Consider the following 18,367-nt stretch of genomic DNA (forward strand, 5'->3'; position numbering starts at 1 on the left):
CTCTTTTGACTTTTAATCCCGGGCTATCCCATTTTCTATTACTGAATGAGCGGGAGCGGCATGAATGTGCTGCTATCAAATATCCTTTGACAGCCATGCATGCTTGTTCTCAGTCCCGTGCGTCACAGCTGCATTTAAACACGCCCCTTCCAAACGCTTGTTGAATAGGAATGACAAGGAAACATGACAAGCGCAAAAGATGAATCTCATATACTGTTATAACCGCACGCATCTCTACTCCATTTGAATGCCGCTCTACCGCTGTAAATCTGAACGGAGCCACGGGGAAAGCCGCTTGGGACCCAGCCAAAAATTACAACTGAAAGCAGAAACCCAGCGCTGCTTCGATTACGCACCGAGAGAGGGAGCACGCTGATAGTGACAGCGGCACTTCAACAACTCATCTGCGATCGACCGTACGATACTTGATCCGTTCTCTGCCGTGCAGCCTCAAAGGATGTAGACCTCGGCCTGCTGTCTTTGGCATGTTCGTTTTAACGGGACTTGTCGCCAGTGGCTCGTTTAAACAGGCAATGCCTTCCTTACGCGTTCTGTTGCGCAAACTACAACAACCGCACGCGTACGCCAGCGATTCGCTGTTTTACTTGTCTATAAGTGCGTTGATAGTTTAAAATGCATAGGTTTTTGATTTAAACACTTCTGTACGGACGGAAAATAGCGTATTCGGCTGGGAGGAGCAATAACGAGATCTATCTACTCTTCGGCTTCCACGGCAATATCACGGAGGGTTATTTTGATGGAGCTGGAGAATATTGTTGCAAACACGGTACTCCTGAAGGCAAGAGAGGGTGAGTACGGAAAACTACCGCGAAAATGTGATTGATCGTGCTTGAATCTCACGTACTTTGCTAGATTTGACCGCCGCTCGTGCACCTATCGTGATGTAATCTCGAGCAGACGCTGTGTGGAATTATCCTGAAACATTGTTTCAAACACCTCCAGCGGCGCTTTCATCTGTAACCGACCTCAGAACGCCAGAGTCAGAATGCTGTTACATTGTATCGTTTGACAGTTGGTACGTGTTACAGGGTCAAACGAAGGAAAACATCAGCCTCCTACATCCGTTTTACGCGTCGTGATTATTAAAAATACAAGACTACCAGCTATAGTCGCTGCATGCTACGTTTTAATTGAGGTAGGCTACATAACGTGAGCTGTGTGTGAGGAAAGGGTAGATATGTTACAGCCGCCACCTTTTTCACGTTCTTCCACACAAACGCGGTATTAACCAAGTCAAACAGTCTGTAATGCGATGTGGACGACGCTTGTCTTCGTTACCACCGATACCACAATAACCGCTACTTCCTTTGCTGGTGTTTTGAAACATAAGGCCTCGTAAGACGACCATTATTACGCTCTCCTGAAGTGTAGTCTGAAGCTTGATTGATTTAGATTCAGATTAAGCCAGATGTAAGTAAACCAGAACCACAATACTATCGTAGATAGATTGTAGTTCGTGTGGTGTTTTTGTCAGACGTTGAATGGCATTATTATAGGACAGAGATGATATTGCATACAATAAAGCAAAGGTTTTTATTGGACATTTTCCCCACTGTGACATAATCAGTGTGAAAGTACATTTAGCTGTAAGTGTAAAGCTGTTCTCTTACATCATGGAAAAATTATAATGGAGTACTGGTGGTTTTGAGAAGGAAAGGCAAGAAATGGTATATTCTTCTGTTTTGATTTCAACAAAGCTCTCTTAGAGATGGTGGCCTATTTTCTGTATACATTTCAAAAGTAACCATATTCTATTCACAATTCATACTTTCTTAGAAAGAAAATTTGAAGTGAATAACCACTTCCTGAATCTTTTTTGATCCGCACAGTCATTCAGATTTAGCTTCTTGCAGTTTGTCATGATCTTGATCTCCAGCTATCTACATTTCAATGTGTCATTCAGCTTGCTTCTCATGATCCTTCAGAGTTCAGTCTTGACATTGTTCAATGATTGCAAAATATGGAGCCGGCGAACTTGGTTAGCTGTAGCTTCCACAAACGTTTTGCACCGTTGTGTCCGTTAATTGCCCAAATTCTCCTGTGGCCTGGAGGCACAAGCTCATGTATTCAGTTCCTGTATTCTTTGTCGCCCTTAGCCTGGAGTTTACCATAAATGTCCAGGTTTGGGCAAGTGTAAGATTTACAGTCTACCTTACTTGTTTAACAGTGAGCGCTAGGCTAGGCCAGTAACATTAGCTGCCTTCCTGGTCACTGATGTAACTGAATAATGTAGAGAATTTTTGAAATGAGAATTCATCAAAGAAGCTTGGTTTATTTTTATTTTCCACACTTCCAATAGAGTTTTGCTCAAAGGACAGCGAGTGCAAGTGTGCATGGTTGTTGAAGGCACGTTTCACAATGCTTTATATTGAAAAAAGCCTTTTTACTAACAATTTAACATTTGATTGGACCATCCTGCTTTTAAAACAAGTCGGCAATTTTGTTTTTATTCAATAAGCTCACTTATGGACTTGTTTAGTAAGGTTTTTACCAGAAAAAGTTTTTGAATTTTTGTTTGGTTTTATTTCTACCTAACTCGGTTCTTGCTATGAAAATAGCTTCAGTTGCTGACATGTCAAAAACTATACTAACACTAGAACTACTACTACAAACATGTTTCTTGTCATGCTTCTGCTTCTCAAGTTTTGTACATAGTGAACATCAGGAAATCTCTCTTTTTAAAGTGGTCTTGTGTTTATTGATGTGTGTGTGTGTGAGAGAGCACTTGTTCAGTGAGGGTCTGCTTTGTTTGTTCTTCGTCCATGTGTGTGTGACTGTCCCCCCCATTTGTTTATCGCGCTGGTTTGGAGCAGAAAATGAGGCGCAAGGCACGCAGACTCTTTTCCAAATGTTCGACTAGCAGCAGATAACAGGAAAAGCAGAGTTTACAGACCACACAGTATGTTTACATGGCTGAAGCCATGCTTCCGAAATCATTAGAGAGTCCGGCCAGAGCCAGGCAGCCCCAAACTAAACAGAAAACCCATCTACGTTTGTTATGATAGTCTGCTCGGAGACTGAACATATTCAAGAGTAGACATCACGTTGGCATTGAGAAGGTAGGCCCTTCTTAATACCTACTGATTTGAATTTGATTTCTTTGAGTATTTTCAGTTATTCATGCAGCCTGCTATAAAGTTAGTGAAAGATCAGCTAACTTGAGCTTAGAAGACATGATGCTACAGTTTGGAGTGTGCCTCAGAGTGAAATTGATTATTTTGAGAGTTTACCAAAAGAAGTAGTTGCAACTGTGGCATACAAAGTCACAAGTATGAGAGATTAAGATCAGAGTTTCTTGCAAATGCAGCTTTTTCTTGTCACTGTGAGAAATACACTAATTCATTCTATAATACAGAAGGCTGTTCCACGTCAGAGTAAAATATAAAATGGGTAATTGTAAAAAGGTTATGAAAAGAAACTCATAACTGTGAGATACATAGTCTCAATTATGAGATATGAAGATGTAAGTTTCTGACAAATGCTGCTAAATTTCCTGTTACTGTGAGAAATAAACTAATTCACACAATAATACGGAAGCCTGTTTCTAACTCGGAGTAAAATAAAAAATGGGAGATTGTGAGAAAGTTTGCTAAACGGAAGTACTCACAACTGTGAAATACAACATTGCAATTATGAGATATAAAGATCTGTTACTTGCAAATGCAACTTTGTTTCCTGTTACTGTGAGAAATACAGGAATGCACACTATAATATTGAAGCCTGCTTCCACCTCAAATAAAAAATAAAATGTGTAATTAAGAACGTTTACAAAAAATAAACTTGCAGCTATGAGATATGAAGTCGCAATTATGAGATATAAACTTATTGCACATGCAGCTCTTTAATTGCAAAAAATACTCATAATTGCAAGCTGTAAAGTTGTAAATGTGGGAGGTTTCCATATTGTAGCGCCCCCTGTGGCATTGCCTGAGTTTTCCGCACATGCTTGCACTCTGACACCTATTGCAATGCATTGACACACAAACTGAGCAAGCGTTGCCGCATTTGTACTTGCAAGGTGTATGTTTCAAGCATGCTTACCCTTTCCTCCCACCACTAGTGACATCATTTCCTACTGTAAGCTGCTGCATCAGGTGAAGTGATCCAATGTTACAGTAAGTCCCAATGCATATGCATTATGTAGTTCTACAAGCCTAGTAAATTTCCACAAGCATGAGCTGTGAGAATTGTTTAGATTTATGAGGGAAGTTCATTCGCGAGTGGAGAAATATGAAGATGACAAGGCAAACATATCAGTCGAGTTCAGGACCTCAGATATCTGGTGTCATTATCACAGACAGACAATACAGGCAGATAGGAGATTTGAAAAAAAAAAATAGCCTCGTTGACTTCAGTCCAGGGTCAGCTCAGAGTAGGATGTAGAGTCAATATGAAATCAAATCCAACATTCTTAAGTTTCTTGAATGGTTTATTCCAAATTAATATTTTTCTTTATTATCTTTAATCAAAATGTATTAACTTCCTCTGAAACAACATTCCATTTCAACTGATGTTACTGAGGCTGGAAATGATTTGGACATTATTTTTGCAAGCTTTCTTTCAATTTTTCTTCATTCTGTTATGGATTATCCACTTTTCACCATCCAACCTATTCCTTCCCTATGTTTTTCTTATGAACATCTCATTTCACTTGGAATAATTATAGTTTGGGGTGGAATACACAGCATGTTTTTGTAATTGATTTGGACAGTTGATGTTGATTGAATTTGTAGATTGTTGCATTAAGTCGACAGCATCAAATGTACCATGGAACAGTAACCGAGAACAGGCCTGTTAACCAGGACCTTAGGTCATTTTTTTTTTTAGCGATCGACCGATATATCAATTTACCAATATTTTTCCCGATATTTAAGCATTTTCCCATAATCAGATATCGGTTTTGTAATATCGGATTCACCGATAAACAGAATTGCGCGCAGGATCGCAATTGCAGCGCATCCGAGGGGAGACGAGACAACAACAATGGCGTGCAGGTACTTGATTTGCTGTAGTTAGTAAACTATTTAATATTACAGTCATTAATGCACAAATTAGATGTATTACATAAATGCCTGATATATAGTTTATGCAACTTGGCTCTAAGAAATATGATAAATAAGATACTCTGTCAAGCCCTGTCCCAATAAAGATATAACTTTGCCTGAAATAACACAGCCATGAATGATTGCATGTTGGAAATAAAAGCATTGAATTTATTTCTCTCTATGCTCATCATTAGTCTCGTGAAGCCGCTTTCATATTGCAGTTCACTCAGCGGGTTGATGCTCAAGAAATGCTCAGCTCGGCCACCGCATGTAACTTTTAACAAGATTCACTTTTTTGAAGCACCCTAAATTGTATTAACACTTACTACATAACCATTATTTAGTTTATAAACATCTAAATTAATACAACTCTGGAAATTCTCTGCAATCGATCGCAGTTTGAGTTTCTGTGTAAATGCATAGTTTTATTGTTGTTGTGCTTTTTAATTAAGAATAACAATGAATCCATCTTTTGTTTTAGTCTTAAAAAGTGAAAGGTGTATAGATACAAGCAAAACAGACAATTACCTTTTCTTGTAAAATGTGACCCCAAGATCGCGAATTTGAAAGTGAAAGTGCACGAAAAAAGGAATTCCTGTTCACAAAATTTAAATCACAAATAATACCGATGAAAGAACGAATTGAATGTTGAACACTTTCGTTGCCATATAACTATATACTATGATAAAAGTTCATCAACATGCATTGATTAATCAAATGTTGTAGCAAAAACAAATTGCAACCAAATTATGTGCTCGAGCGACCAACTGAGAAAGTTAGTCGCAAAAGTGAGATCAGTGGGAAGAATGAGTCTAGAGCCCTGCATGAAAGACTGCTAATTCTCAAAATATTTTTTGTTAAGATGACTGAAAGGAGGAAAAACCAAAGTGAAGTATGAACTTACTTCACGCAGTCATTTATTTACTTTATAACAGTAAATAAATATCGGTTCTGCATATCGGTTATCGGGCACATAAACATGCAAATAATTGCTATCGGTTATAAGAAAAAATCAATATCGGTCATCACTATTTTTTTTCTATGGCAACCTCTCACGGAAATAGCATTGTGTTGGTGTCTTTTCAAAGAATGAGTGACTGACTATGTCTGAGAAATGGTAGGGGGTGAATTCCTAAGCAAGGCTGTAAGCCGACCCTGGCCTCCTCTGACAACTTGGGCGATGTGGAGTGCACATCGTAACCCATGACGACGGCAGACGAGGGGCTCTCCTTCCCATTCAAGAAGTCTGGAGCTGCCAGACCGCTCCGCTTCGCTGGAAACTGCCATGTGAAATCCTGAAGAATAAACGTCATCCAGACCCATCTAAATGAAGACAGAGGCTAAAGTACAGAGAGCAAAAAAAGACTGATAGTGAATGCAAGCCAGTGAAAGCAGGGAGAAAGAATTAAGAGAAAAAGAAATACTGTCTCACATAAAACGAGGAAAATTTGAGCTGCTGCTTCAGCCAGATGCTAAAAAGTTACGTCACTGCATTGAGTTATTGCATTCTTGTGTTGTTAATACACAGCTAAAATGCATACTGTTGACACAGAATCGGTTCCTTACAGAAATGTAGTTGTTGTATCATAGGTGTCAATTGCTTAAGTAAGCATTTCTATTAGTTGGGGCTGAATATTTGCGAAAAATATACGATAAATAGGCTAGCTATATACAGTTTTTTATAGCATGTTTTGTGTTTTCCTAACCTTGGTGTTCTAATGTTAAAACAGATAATATAATAGTATTTATAATAGATATATTTAAATTCCTGTGTCTGAAACAGAGCATAGTGCTAGCAACATCAAGGTAATGGGTTTGATTCTCAAGGAATGACTAGTTCATTGCTTTGGACAAAACTGTCTGTCAAATGTGGCTGCAAATCTCTAAATGAAGCTTTATTACTAGCGTTAAGAGGTGGGATGGTTGATTCTTTCTGTGAATCTGTTATTATTTGGATTATTGGGTTTAAAACACTGATTCAAACACTCATTTGCATTATCACTCAGGACATTCACAGAACACTCAGTATGCCAATTTTTTATATATTTTAGTTAAAAAAAATAGTACCAAGTACTGACATAATTGTGCATATACAGTAGCATAAATGAAAATTCATTCAGTGAAAAGCTAAATATAATTTATTTGAAATCAAACTAGATTTCTACTGCATTTACTCTACTACTTGATCAAACAATGGCTACTTATTCCAGTGATTTTGACCAGGAGAGGATTTTATTTTTCCCTAAATTGCAAGTTGCAAATGTTATTACATTGGACTAAAACTTACTGATTCTGTTGACTGATTTTAGTGATTTTACACCTGTGGTGTTCCCAATCAAAAATGACCGGCCTACAAAAACATTGCTTATCAATTTCTCACTATGCTATATTATTGATCTGAGCTCATGCACCTCATTTGTTTTGAGTGAACATTGCCAAAATTATCCACAAATAATGTTTTTTCACTCAAAAAATCAATGACATACAACTGATCAGTTAAAAAAACAAATGCTAAACCTGTGCCAATTAAAAGAAAACAAGCTAAAAAAAAAGATTGAATCCAAGATTTGGTGATAATATAGCATAATGAGAGGTTTGAGAGTTATTTTTTTTTTTTTTAAAGGCTGGTTATTTTTGACTGGGAATAGCAAATTGAGTAAAAGATTTTCAGCACAGCACAAATGTTAATAAAATGATGTAATAATAAAATTATCTTATTTAAAAAAACAAAAAAAGTTTTAAATTGGTTCATTGCAATATCATACAGTATGAAAATCATATTGATGGGATGTATTTTATTGGCTGTCTTTTAAAGCCTAAATTTTTTTGATGTTGCCCAGCAAAATCATTATTATTGCTCCAATAGGCCGGGCAATGCGGGCATACATATTTCTCAAATGACATTTTGTTAAACCATTGTTTATCCACACCCAGTCTAGCAGTGACTGCCACATTGGATGGATGTGCTGTGGCACCAGCAACACAAATATGTAGCAGAATTGCTGAAGCTAGTGTTGGGCCAAGACTGATAGGCGTGAAAATTGACTTTGACTCGTCGTAAATGGCCGGTTGGCTTGCGAGCGGACGTCTGTTGCCTTAGCTCATGTCATTTCTGTCTGATCTAATTCCACACGGTCAATATCCATACTAACTTGTTGACTGACTTGTGGCGTTGGGTACATTTAGAAGTGGTTGAGGGAAAGTTGTGTCTGGGTTGTGTTTGGAGTCAGAATTTAATGTTTTTCAGTCAAATGCGCATGTATTAAGAGTAGATGGCAAGGTGTTTGGAAATTGTATGTGCATCTTAAAATCTGGAAAAAAAATGAGTCGCTAAAATATCAAGATTGAGCTGTCTGTTTTTTTCATGACCTCTGCTGTCTAGAACGTGTCCTCCTCCAATAATCAAATGTTGGCTTAATTGTCCAGTGAGGTTTTGTACATTTTTGCCTTTTTTAATTATGAATTGCCATTTCGAATCTAAAATCTAGTCTATCTGATTCATGTAATTTATTATTGAATGTGATATGACAAGACAAGAAACATTAACAGGCATTTTTGACACGAGGCATTCGATTAAGTGTGAATGTGGGCTAATTGTAAAAGAAAAGTATCAATTGCAAACAGTTCTAATGGATTACTTCACAATCAATTGTAGTTATTTTACAGTTTTTCTTTCTTTTTCTTTATTCCCTTAAGTCCCTTTAAAGTATTTTCTGTGTAGTATGAATGTAATCCAGATGTACTACATTTGTCACGTTGTCATTGTCATGTGAACTACAGTACCAGCCAGTTACATCGCTTCGCTGCCAATCACGAATCCTTTCCCATGGCCTATTGGCATAGTAAAGTATCCATTGGACAAATCTCGCCAGAAATAGTAGGTGATCAGGAGACTTTTTGACTTCTGTTTTATAAATAATACTGTGAATCTGGACGATAGTCAAGACATGGCTCTGGCTTTGCATATGGCTAGCATATGGCTTCAAAAGAGTCAGAATATAGTGCTTAGCAGTCTTTTAATGGTGCATTTTGGAAATTGATTGGCAATTTTATTACAAACTTTCATTGTGTAGAAATAAGCCATGTCAGTGTGAGTAAATAAAGAGAATCTTTAAGAGTCTCTTTAAGAGCTGCTCACTGATATGTAAGTGGTGAAGAGGTGCTAGAACAGAGTTCCAGCGCAAGGAAAAGGAAAGGTCAAGATAGTATGACCTTCAGTTCTCCAGGTACTCCTAGAAAACATGGCTGGGTGATTAGATAATTGTTGGCATGTGCTGGATTTTGACAGCCCTAGAATTACTGGACTGAAGTTCCACCTTAAATGGAAAATAATCTGATATCAAACAGTTGTCTATAATGTTAATGAACGTGCATTAAGTATGCATTTTTAAATATATAATTTAAGGATCACCTGTGATTTACCTGATTTTGTACAGAAAAGCTAAATAATGTTTCCTGTAAAAGTGTTACATTGAAGGGAATTTGGACTTTTTTTCTTCAGTTACCCATTTAGATGGTATCAAAACAGAGTAGCATTTTGCTTTTTACCACAACAGGCCAGAATCAACAACGTTTGATAAAACCGAAGCGTGGCAACAGCTTATGGGTGCTCGTAGCTGACGTTCCACCATGAAGAGCAGCTCAGCGGTTGCATTATCATCACTGAGGGCTCGCGTCGGAGCAGCTGAAGTGCAAGGGAGGTTTCTTTCACTTTCATCTGCCACATTTTCCTCTAAAGATTTTACAGGCTTTATTGCTCATCCTCACATGCAATCTCTTGCTTTTTCGTGTGACGTAATGCATTAAAGTTTTAAAAGCTCTTCTGAGTGGAGAGACTCTAATGGAAGGGAAGGTCCATCATCGTGAAGTCTGAACCTCACATTCAGCCCACTCACTCTCCATGAGAGCCTGCTTGTGTTTATGTGAGTGTGAGAGAAGAGCCAACTGTGAAATATTTAGTCTCGATTTGGACTGGCTGTAAAAAATCCCATGCATCACCCTGTGTGTGTTCATCAGCAGCATTTTTGCCGTTTGACTTATGGAGATAAAAGTGGGAACGTTATGATATGCTCCATTAGTCGTGCACCATGCGGTCATTTTAGGCCAGAGAACTGGTAGAACATATCTTTATTTGTCTGAAATTCTTTGCATGCTACAAACCACGAGTGCATGCCATGCTTTGCATTTTGCATTGTGTGAACCAATAAACAGTGTGTCCTATTGACGAATGATTTGAATAACCTCAAATTTAAGTGTATAGAGGAAATTCTCCTTAATCTAGCTTACTGTGAATATTTCCTGCTGTATATATTTAGAACAGCCTGGTCATGTAGAGCTGCACATGAGACAAATGACAAGCAATAATGCTAAAAAAAAAAAAAAAAAAAAACATTTTTAAAAATTGGAAGCTGTGACGTAAAGTGTGCCAGATGTTTTGGGGTAAGCTGTGCCAGTGGCTCAACTAATAGTAATTTTGAGCTTAATTTTGAACTCTATAAAGCCTAGTGTATCATATTTTTCAAAAAGTTTGAGCTTCACATTCTTATCATGCCGTACTATATAAAAGCATGATGTATCAAATATGATAATCAAGAAAAAAAAAGATGCATTTTTTGTCTACAGGTTTATTATAAAGGTTTATAATAAAAACAAGACTTTGTAGGTTGTGCATTAGTGCATTTTTTCAATTGTTGTTCATATTTTTACATTATTTATATATTGCACATGAATTTAAGACTATGACATTCTGTGGCCTTATACTGTAGATGTTTTCTTCTCATATCAGCTACTAGCTGATGTCCTTTTAATACTTATGTCATTATGCTTGAATAAAGGATAGCTCAGCTAAAAATGGCTCAACTTACCCCACTTTCCTCCATATATATTCAAATTCTCCATGCAGCAATAATAAATCAAAGGAACTTCATTGGTGTTCATTACAGAAAAAGGCAGATTCTGAGGTCTTCTAAAGCAGTCACACATGACATTTCCATGCCGACTTTGGGAAAAAATCCTAAGAATTTTGTGGAGTGGATCACAAAATAGGACAACGTTCTTATTGGTAGTTAAGAGCACAAAACAAATTTGCTTAAATATTTAATAGCCCATCATATGAGGTGCGTGACTTGCATGGAACAGCTGTTCAAATTCAGGAGAAACCTACAAGGCTTTCTGCTGAGTTTTTCATTTTCCCTTTTGTTTTGGTTTCAATTTTTCTTTTAAAAAGAGCCGACTGCACAAAACTAATTGCATTTATGCTCGTATAATAATAAATGCTGCACTAAACTCCGAATGTTCAGCAGTGACGTGCCAGAAAGCCCTGAACGCGTCAGAAGAGTCAGGTGGCGTCCATGGGACGTTTATATGATGAGCTCGAGGGGGATGAGGCAGAGGGAGCAGCAGTGGTGTAGAGGAAATCAAGAACAGCTGGCGAGGAAGTCAGAGGCTCTGCGAAGAGTAGCGAAAAATGCTTTGACCCCCTGTCCGAAACAACTGCTGCGAGCCTGTTTCTGCTTCGCCGCTTTGAAGTTCAATAACAAAACCATCGGTCAGGTTGCTGCATGACATTCCCTACAACTATTTAACCAACATCCCTGATTACAACAGGCCTTTATGTTTACATGAATGACCTGTATGTCAGAGAAAGGATGTAGAAGACCTAATCAAACGCCATCTGCCTCTCCCTGATCTTTCGTGTCGGGACAGGTATTGGGAGGTAACCGGCCCCCCCTCCTCCTTCTCTTTTTCTCTTTCGCTATCTATTCTTTTCCCATGTATTTTATGAGATGCCTGAGTGACGGCATTGTGCAGTGCACGTTCTATGTGATGCTTGTGTGTTATGTAATTGTACCACAAAGCATCCATGATGGCAGTCAGACCGGCATGCTTTCTCACATTCCACACCGGCACTATTTATAGTGCCAAGGAGAGATGCAACACCTGGCTTAAGTCTCAGGAAGTGTTTAATGATTCCTGTGCAGTGGTACTGGTCCTACACAGATTAAACACAGACAGATTTACACACTCACACACCCACACATACATGTACACTACAGGTACATACATTTTTTTCTCCCTTGCATATGTAAGTAATATGCAGACAAAAATACAAATGCAGCTTAGCATTTATGGTGAGTTTTGGCCTAACTGATGAGCAACTGTTAAGAGCAACTCCTGGTGATATACTGAGGTTTTATGGAGCGACTCAATCAGTCTACGCAAGAAACTGAACATTATTTTCAGCATTATTACCTGTAATGACATCTTGACATGTTCAGCTAGATGAGCACTTGTAGATAGAGATCAATGCAGGAACTTGTTGGTTAGTAAGCCATGGTGACCCACATATTGCACTTTGAAAAAAAAAATATTTAGAACATAGTCAGTAAGGTCTTTTTAAAAAAGAAATTAATACTTTTATTCAGCAATGATGCATAAAGTTATTAGGCTAAATATAAATCAAAGAAACCATAAAGACATTTACATTTGTCATAAAAGGTTTCTATTGCACATGAATGCTGTTTTTATGAACTTTATGGACTTTCTATTCATCAAATAATAATCCTCCTTTTCCACAAAAATATTAAGCAGCACAACTGTTTTCAATATTAATAATCACCTTATTTGAATGATTTCTACCTATGTCATACCCATGTCATTATACAAATTTGTATCCTCATGTCACAAAAGCACACACACACATACATATATATATATATATATATATATATATATATATATATATAGAGAGAGAGCGATAGATAGATAGGCCTATAGATAGATGGATATATATATATATATATAGAGAGAGAGAGATAGAAAGTAAGTACTGTGTCTGAACTACAGATCTCTCTGTGTTAGCAAAACTTGGGTCAGCTTCTTTAGGAGTTTTTACTCTGGTACAAGTGGACCGAACCTGATGTAGCTACTCTCGCTGTCATAATCCATAGGTTGTTTCACAATCACTACTGAGTTGCTCTATGGTCAAACACTAGCACGACTGTGTTCCCAGTCGATGTACTTGCATCTGACCCAATCTGACTTGTGTGTGTGTGTGTGTGTGTTTGATTGTGTGGGTACCAACAGATTTTGCCCCCAAGCTCAAAAGCTATTTTTAATTCTGGTAATTATCAAATGTCACATTAAGTATGCATGACTTCAGGAGAACTAATTGAACGTACAGTATATCAGCTGTTTGCCACAAGCTGTTATCCTTTGTTTGTTCAAACATTTGTTTATTGGAAAAATCACTGATGTAGTGTCATTATTCAGGTAAATTAACATTAAGTTCTTCATAGAAATTGGACCAAGAATCAATTTTAGATCATACTGCTTGAATCTTCACCCTACACTAGAAGGAAGGACAACCATTTGTTAAAGTTATATAATATGTAAACAAAGGAAATTAGCATTATGTTTGCATTCATAAAGTTTGCATTCTGGTTTGCAAAAACACAACAGCAGCTCATTTTTAGCCTTTTGAATTTATTTTTTCACATGTAGAAGAATATTTGAGTATTGTCTCACTACTTGCAGCTAGGGTTAGGGTTCGGGTTAACCCACCACAATGCTGATCATTACAGGCAGCTGCCAGGACGTTGCTATGCAGTTGCTAAGTTGTTCTAGTTGTTGGTGGTGCATTTTACATATAAGTTCATGAATATTTCCATTGATTACATGTATATGATTTTAAATGGATGTCTACGTGCTACTGTTTCATGAATGCTGCACATCTGGACATGCTATTTATTTGAGGTACTGCATACTGTACAGATAGGAAGTAGGCATACTCAGATGCAGAGATGATATTTTTGTCCTTAGATAAGACTGAGTTCACTTCTTTAATGTAAATACAATAAGCAATAGTTACGCTTGATTTAGCGGTGCAAATGAAAGCCTTGTTGAATTTCTGTGACCAAGCTGTTTAGTTATTTGTTAATTGTTCTCGAACTTTCAATAAAAACAGTATTTGATAACACAAAACCTTTGGATTGAATACATGTCTTCCTGTTGTGCTGTAATCTAATGCTGTTGATATCAAAGATCGGTATCGATAAATCTTTGTAAATCTGTTAGAAGTGTAGTCTTTCCACCAATGCACCACTTGCATTTATCAGATTACCATAAACATCCTGTTTCATGTTTGACTCTCTTTGACTCAAAAAGGAAAATTCAGTAACTAGTCTTCATCAGTGTTGGGTGTAAGTAGTTACTAAGTGCTTACTGTAATGTAATTACTTTTAAGAGATTACTCTTTTCTGTAATTAAGTCTTTAATTATACCCATACAAGCGCATAAATGGCCTATATATAGTCATCCTATGCATGCTAGCAACACAACATGCTAGCAACATGTTAATCATGTTAAAACACGCTAGCAAAATGCTAAAAACATGCTAATCATGCTAGAAACAATGTGGTAAATCAGCAACATACTGTCAACATCTATCTAAACTTTCAAACGTCAAGCTTTTACAACTGCTTCAAACTTTCAGGCTAGGCTTTCTCAAGCCAACTTCAAAGTTTGTTGCCTAATGTTCCAATAAGCCACGTTGAAACAAATATTTAATTTATTTAATTTTTTAATATAGGCCTATAAACAGAACTGTGAAACTGAAATACTTTAGCCGCGGAGTGAAGGCAGAGCGATGTTTGGTATCAGTGACCCCGGAGCGGAGCAGGAGCAGAGTTATTAAATGCCTGGAGCACGGAGGGGAAATTGTTGAGGCTCCACGCCGCTCACATATCCTACTCTGCCTGTCACCGCCACACAAATGTGACATTTTGTTTAATGACTGTCCTACACTGAGTAACAGCTCACAGTTACAAAAACACTGTAACAGTATGTCACAGGCAATTGTAGTTGCATTTTTCATCAATTAATTTCTTAAATTAACCTTTGACTATATTCTGGCCCGCCATCTAGTGGCAAAATTTATTTTTGGCCTGGTGCCAAACTTACTTGCCGACCTTTTTTTATTTAGCTTTTTGTCATTTTTGGAGCTTGACGGTCCTCATTCACCTCAACGTGGCCATATTTTTATGATATATGATATTTAGGATATTTTTCCAAAAATCAGCTTTTGTGAAGAAATTCCTACAGATTTGCAACAACTTGAGGGTGAGCAAATGATGACAGCATTTTTATTTTGGGGCGAACTGTCCCTTTAAACGGCCCAGACTTTATATGACTCTTTTACAAAGCCAGCACTGTTGAGTTGAGCCAAAGTGAGCATGGCCTGATTGCTAAGTTTCTCTTGGTCATGACTCCTTGAGTTCTTTGAAAAGCAGTTTGAAGCCAGTGCCCTTAAAGCGATAATAAAAAGACAAATGACCGCATCACTCTGGAACATTTCAACAAAAGGCCTCTTCCTCCAATAGTCCTGGCTTTCACCTTTGGAAAAGGCGGCACTTTTTTACATCCTGTGGCACAAAGGCTTCTGTTGTAGTTTGAGGGGCCACACCTTGGAGAAGCCCTTAAACACATAAGCACATGGACTAGAAGACCAACTATGTATAGACCAGGTTTGTTTTCGCTTAACACAGGTAGTTGAATGACTTTTATTTTCTGTAGCCAGACTGTGTTGGCTACCTTTAGTAGTCCGGGCCGAGTTAAATAAACACCAGCTGTGCTCAGGTTTTGTTTGTTAGTTTCTAACACATAGGACGTCTTTTGGAAACCAGTTGGGGGTTTCTCGCTTCTGTTGACTTGGACTGACATGAAACCTAATAAAGCAATGGCTTTAACATAATTTCACACTGTTTATTATCACATACTTGAAAATTTGCTGGAGTAATATCATTCCATATATGGTCACAACCAGGTTCAGGAATTTTTTTTTTTAAATTGATTGACAATATTTGGCCCTGGAATTGATTTTCAAGGGCATTTTTTCCTAGTCAAGAAGTCTCTTAAGCCCACAAAGGCTGCATTTATTTGATCAAAAACACAGTAAAAATATTTTTTACAAATATTTTAGGTGAAATATTTTTACAATTTAAAATAACTGTTTTCTATTTCAGTATATGTTATAATGTAATTTATTCCTGTGATGCAGAGCTGAATTTTCAGCATCATTACTCCAATCTTCAGTATCACTTGTATGTCATTATACTTATTTCAATTTATTTTTTAATTAAGCTCTCAATTTGAACTACTAAAATCTGAAAGATTTAGAAAGATGTTACATTTCAGCTGCCATCATGTTGATGTAAATGCTTCTTTGTATTTTGACCATTGCATCAAAACAGCAGCTTGTGCTGAATCAAATTACTTAGGATTTTAAATAAGTTCATGTATGTTTTCATTTGTGAAATTGTCACATTTCACACATTTGACATTTGTGAAACCATTGCTTTTTTGGAAAGTTTATTTGTTCAAGCTCGTTCCAACTGCTTCAGCTGTTCCTACCAGCTAGTGATGGCATAAAGACACTAAATAATAAAATATTGAAATGTTGTGAATTAAAAAGAGACTGTAATGCAGTTTTTGTCATTATGGTAAGTCAAGTTTTTGATAGTGGTTTGTAGAAGCTCTAACTGATAACTGGCTCCAGCATGAGCGCCAACAGCATTTCTGTAGATTTTGTAGATCAGAATCTGGGCCATTTTTGCCCCGGTGTATGGTTAATTTCTTACCCATGTCACAACCCACCCCTTGCTACCAAAAAAGGGTCTACCTAGAAACTAGCATTTTTTTTTTTTTAAATACCACTTAAGTAAACAGTGGTGTATATACAGTAATGTGAAGTTTTAACCGTAATGGCTTCTTTAATTGATTGACATTATTTTAAAAGTTTCCACATTCTGTTAAACACACACAGCCAAAAATCTCTTTTTATCGTGCATGCTGTTATCTTGAGTGTAAACAGCTATATATATATATATATATATATATATATATATATATATATATATATATATATATATATATATAAATAAATATAAAAAGTCTTTCTTTTGTCTTCTGGGAAGATCCTCTCTATTCTATAGAAGGCTGGTTTAATGCTTGCACTAAGGACTTTTTTTTATCTTGAACAAGCCTGTGAATGCTTTGCAAACCAAGTCTGCTGACTCTGTGAACTCAATGACTGTAGTTTCATTGTTAAAATGTGAAAGTAAATGCACACAAATGTCTGAATGGAGTATCTCAACACTGTCATAACCTCTGATACATATTTATGGGTAATTCTTCAGAAAAAAAAAATGGACATAATTTTCACCCTTAGAACATGTATATAGTACATACATGTATGTATGTATATACGTTTAGTACATGTGTATGTGTGTATTTACAGTTGAAGTCAAAACTTTACATACGCCTTTCAGAATCTGCAAAATGTTAACTATTTTACCAAAATAAGAGGGATCATATAAAATGCATGTTATTGTTTATTTAGTACTGACCTGAATAAGATATTTCACATAAAAGATGTTTACATATAGTCCACAAGAGAAAATAATAATTGAATTTATAAAAATGACCCCGTTCAAAAGTTTACATACACTTGATTCTTAAAGGGGTCCTATTATGCTATTTTACAAAATCTTGATTTTGTATTGGGGGTGTACTAGAACATGCTCTATTACAATACCTTTCTCCCCAGCCTGGCACAAACGGCTCGATTAGTTCCGGGTTTGATGAAGGCCCGCCTTCCGAAAAACAAAATGTGTTGTGATTGGTTAGCTGTCCCAGTGCGTTGTGATTGGTGAACAGCTTAGCCAGTGTTTCAGCATTGCCCCGCCCCTTGCCAATACAGCAAATTCGTCAATATTGCCATATCAATTCAGACCTCGAGAATGTTACATGCAAGATGAAATGAAAATGACATCCAAAATTTTCAGAAAACAGTTGGTTTCCATCAGAAATACAGTGATATAAAAACACCTGCACTCTATTTTGAAACGTGCAGAGCTCAACCAGGCCTTCTCCCCACCTGCCAACCATTCAAATTTCTGTAGGTGGGATTTACAATTTGTGATGTCACAAATACAGGAAAACAACTTTGTAGTCCAAACGAGCCGTTTGTTGTAGTTCTTGAACAGGGATTTTTTTTTAAACTAAAAATATCCCTTTGGAGTGGACTTTGAGATTTGTAACTTTGTAGATAGTTTTATGCCCAAACATACACACAACACACTGACTAAAATTCAATAAGTGAAAAAGCATAATAGGACCCTTTTAATACTGTGTTGTTACCCGAACGATCCACAGCTGTGATTTTTATTTTTTTTTTGTTTTGTTTGTTTTTATTGATAGTTGTTCATGAGTCCCTTGTTTGTCCTGAACAGTTAAACTGTCTG

General features: G+C 37.0%; 1 protein-coding gene across 3 annotated transcripts in view; it reads left to right on the forward strand.

Moving 5' to 3' along the window:
* The first annotated feature begins 144 nt into the window (after window positions 1-144).
* LOC306849268 (G protein-coupled receptor kinase 5-like) overlaps window positions 145-18,367 on the forward strand; it is a 52,649-nt gene continuing 34,426 nt past the window's right edge. For all 3 annotated transcript variants that reach the window (XM_079384188.1, XM_079384187.1, XM_079384189.1), the window contains exon 1: window positions 145-809. In XM_079384188.1, coding sequence (XP_079240314.1) covers window positions 758-809 — 52 coding nt within the window. In that variant the 5' untranslated portion in view covers window positions 145-757. The remainder of the gene's footprint in view (window positions 810-18,367) is intronic.

Source organism: Barbus barbus (assembly GCF_936440315.1).
Source record: "Barbus barbus genome assembly, chromosome: 29".
NCBI lineage: Eukaryota > Metazoa > Chordata > Actinopteri > Cypriniformes > Cyprinidae > Barbus > Barbus barbus.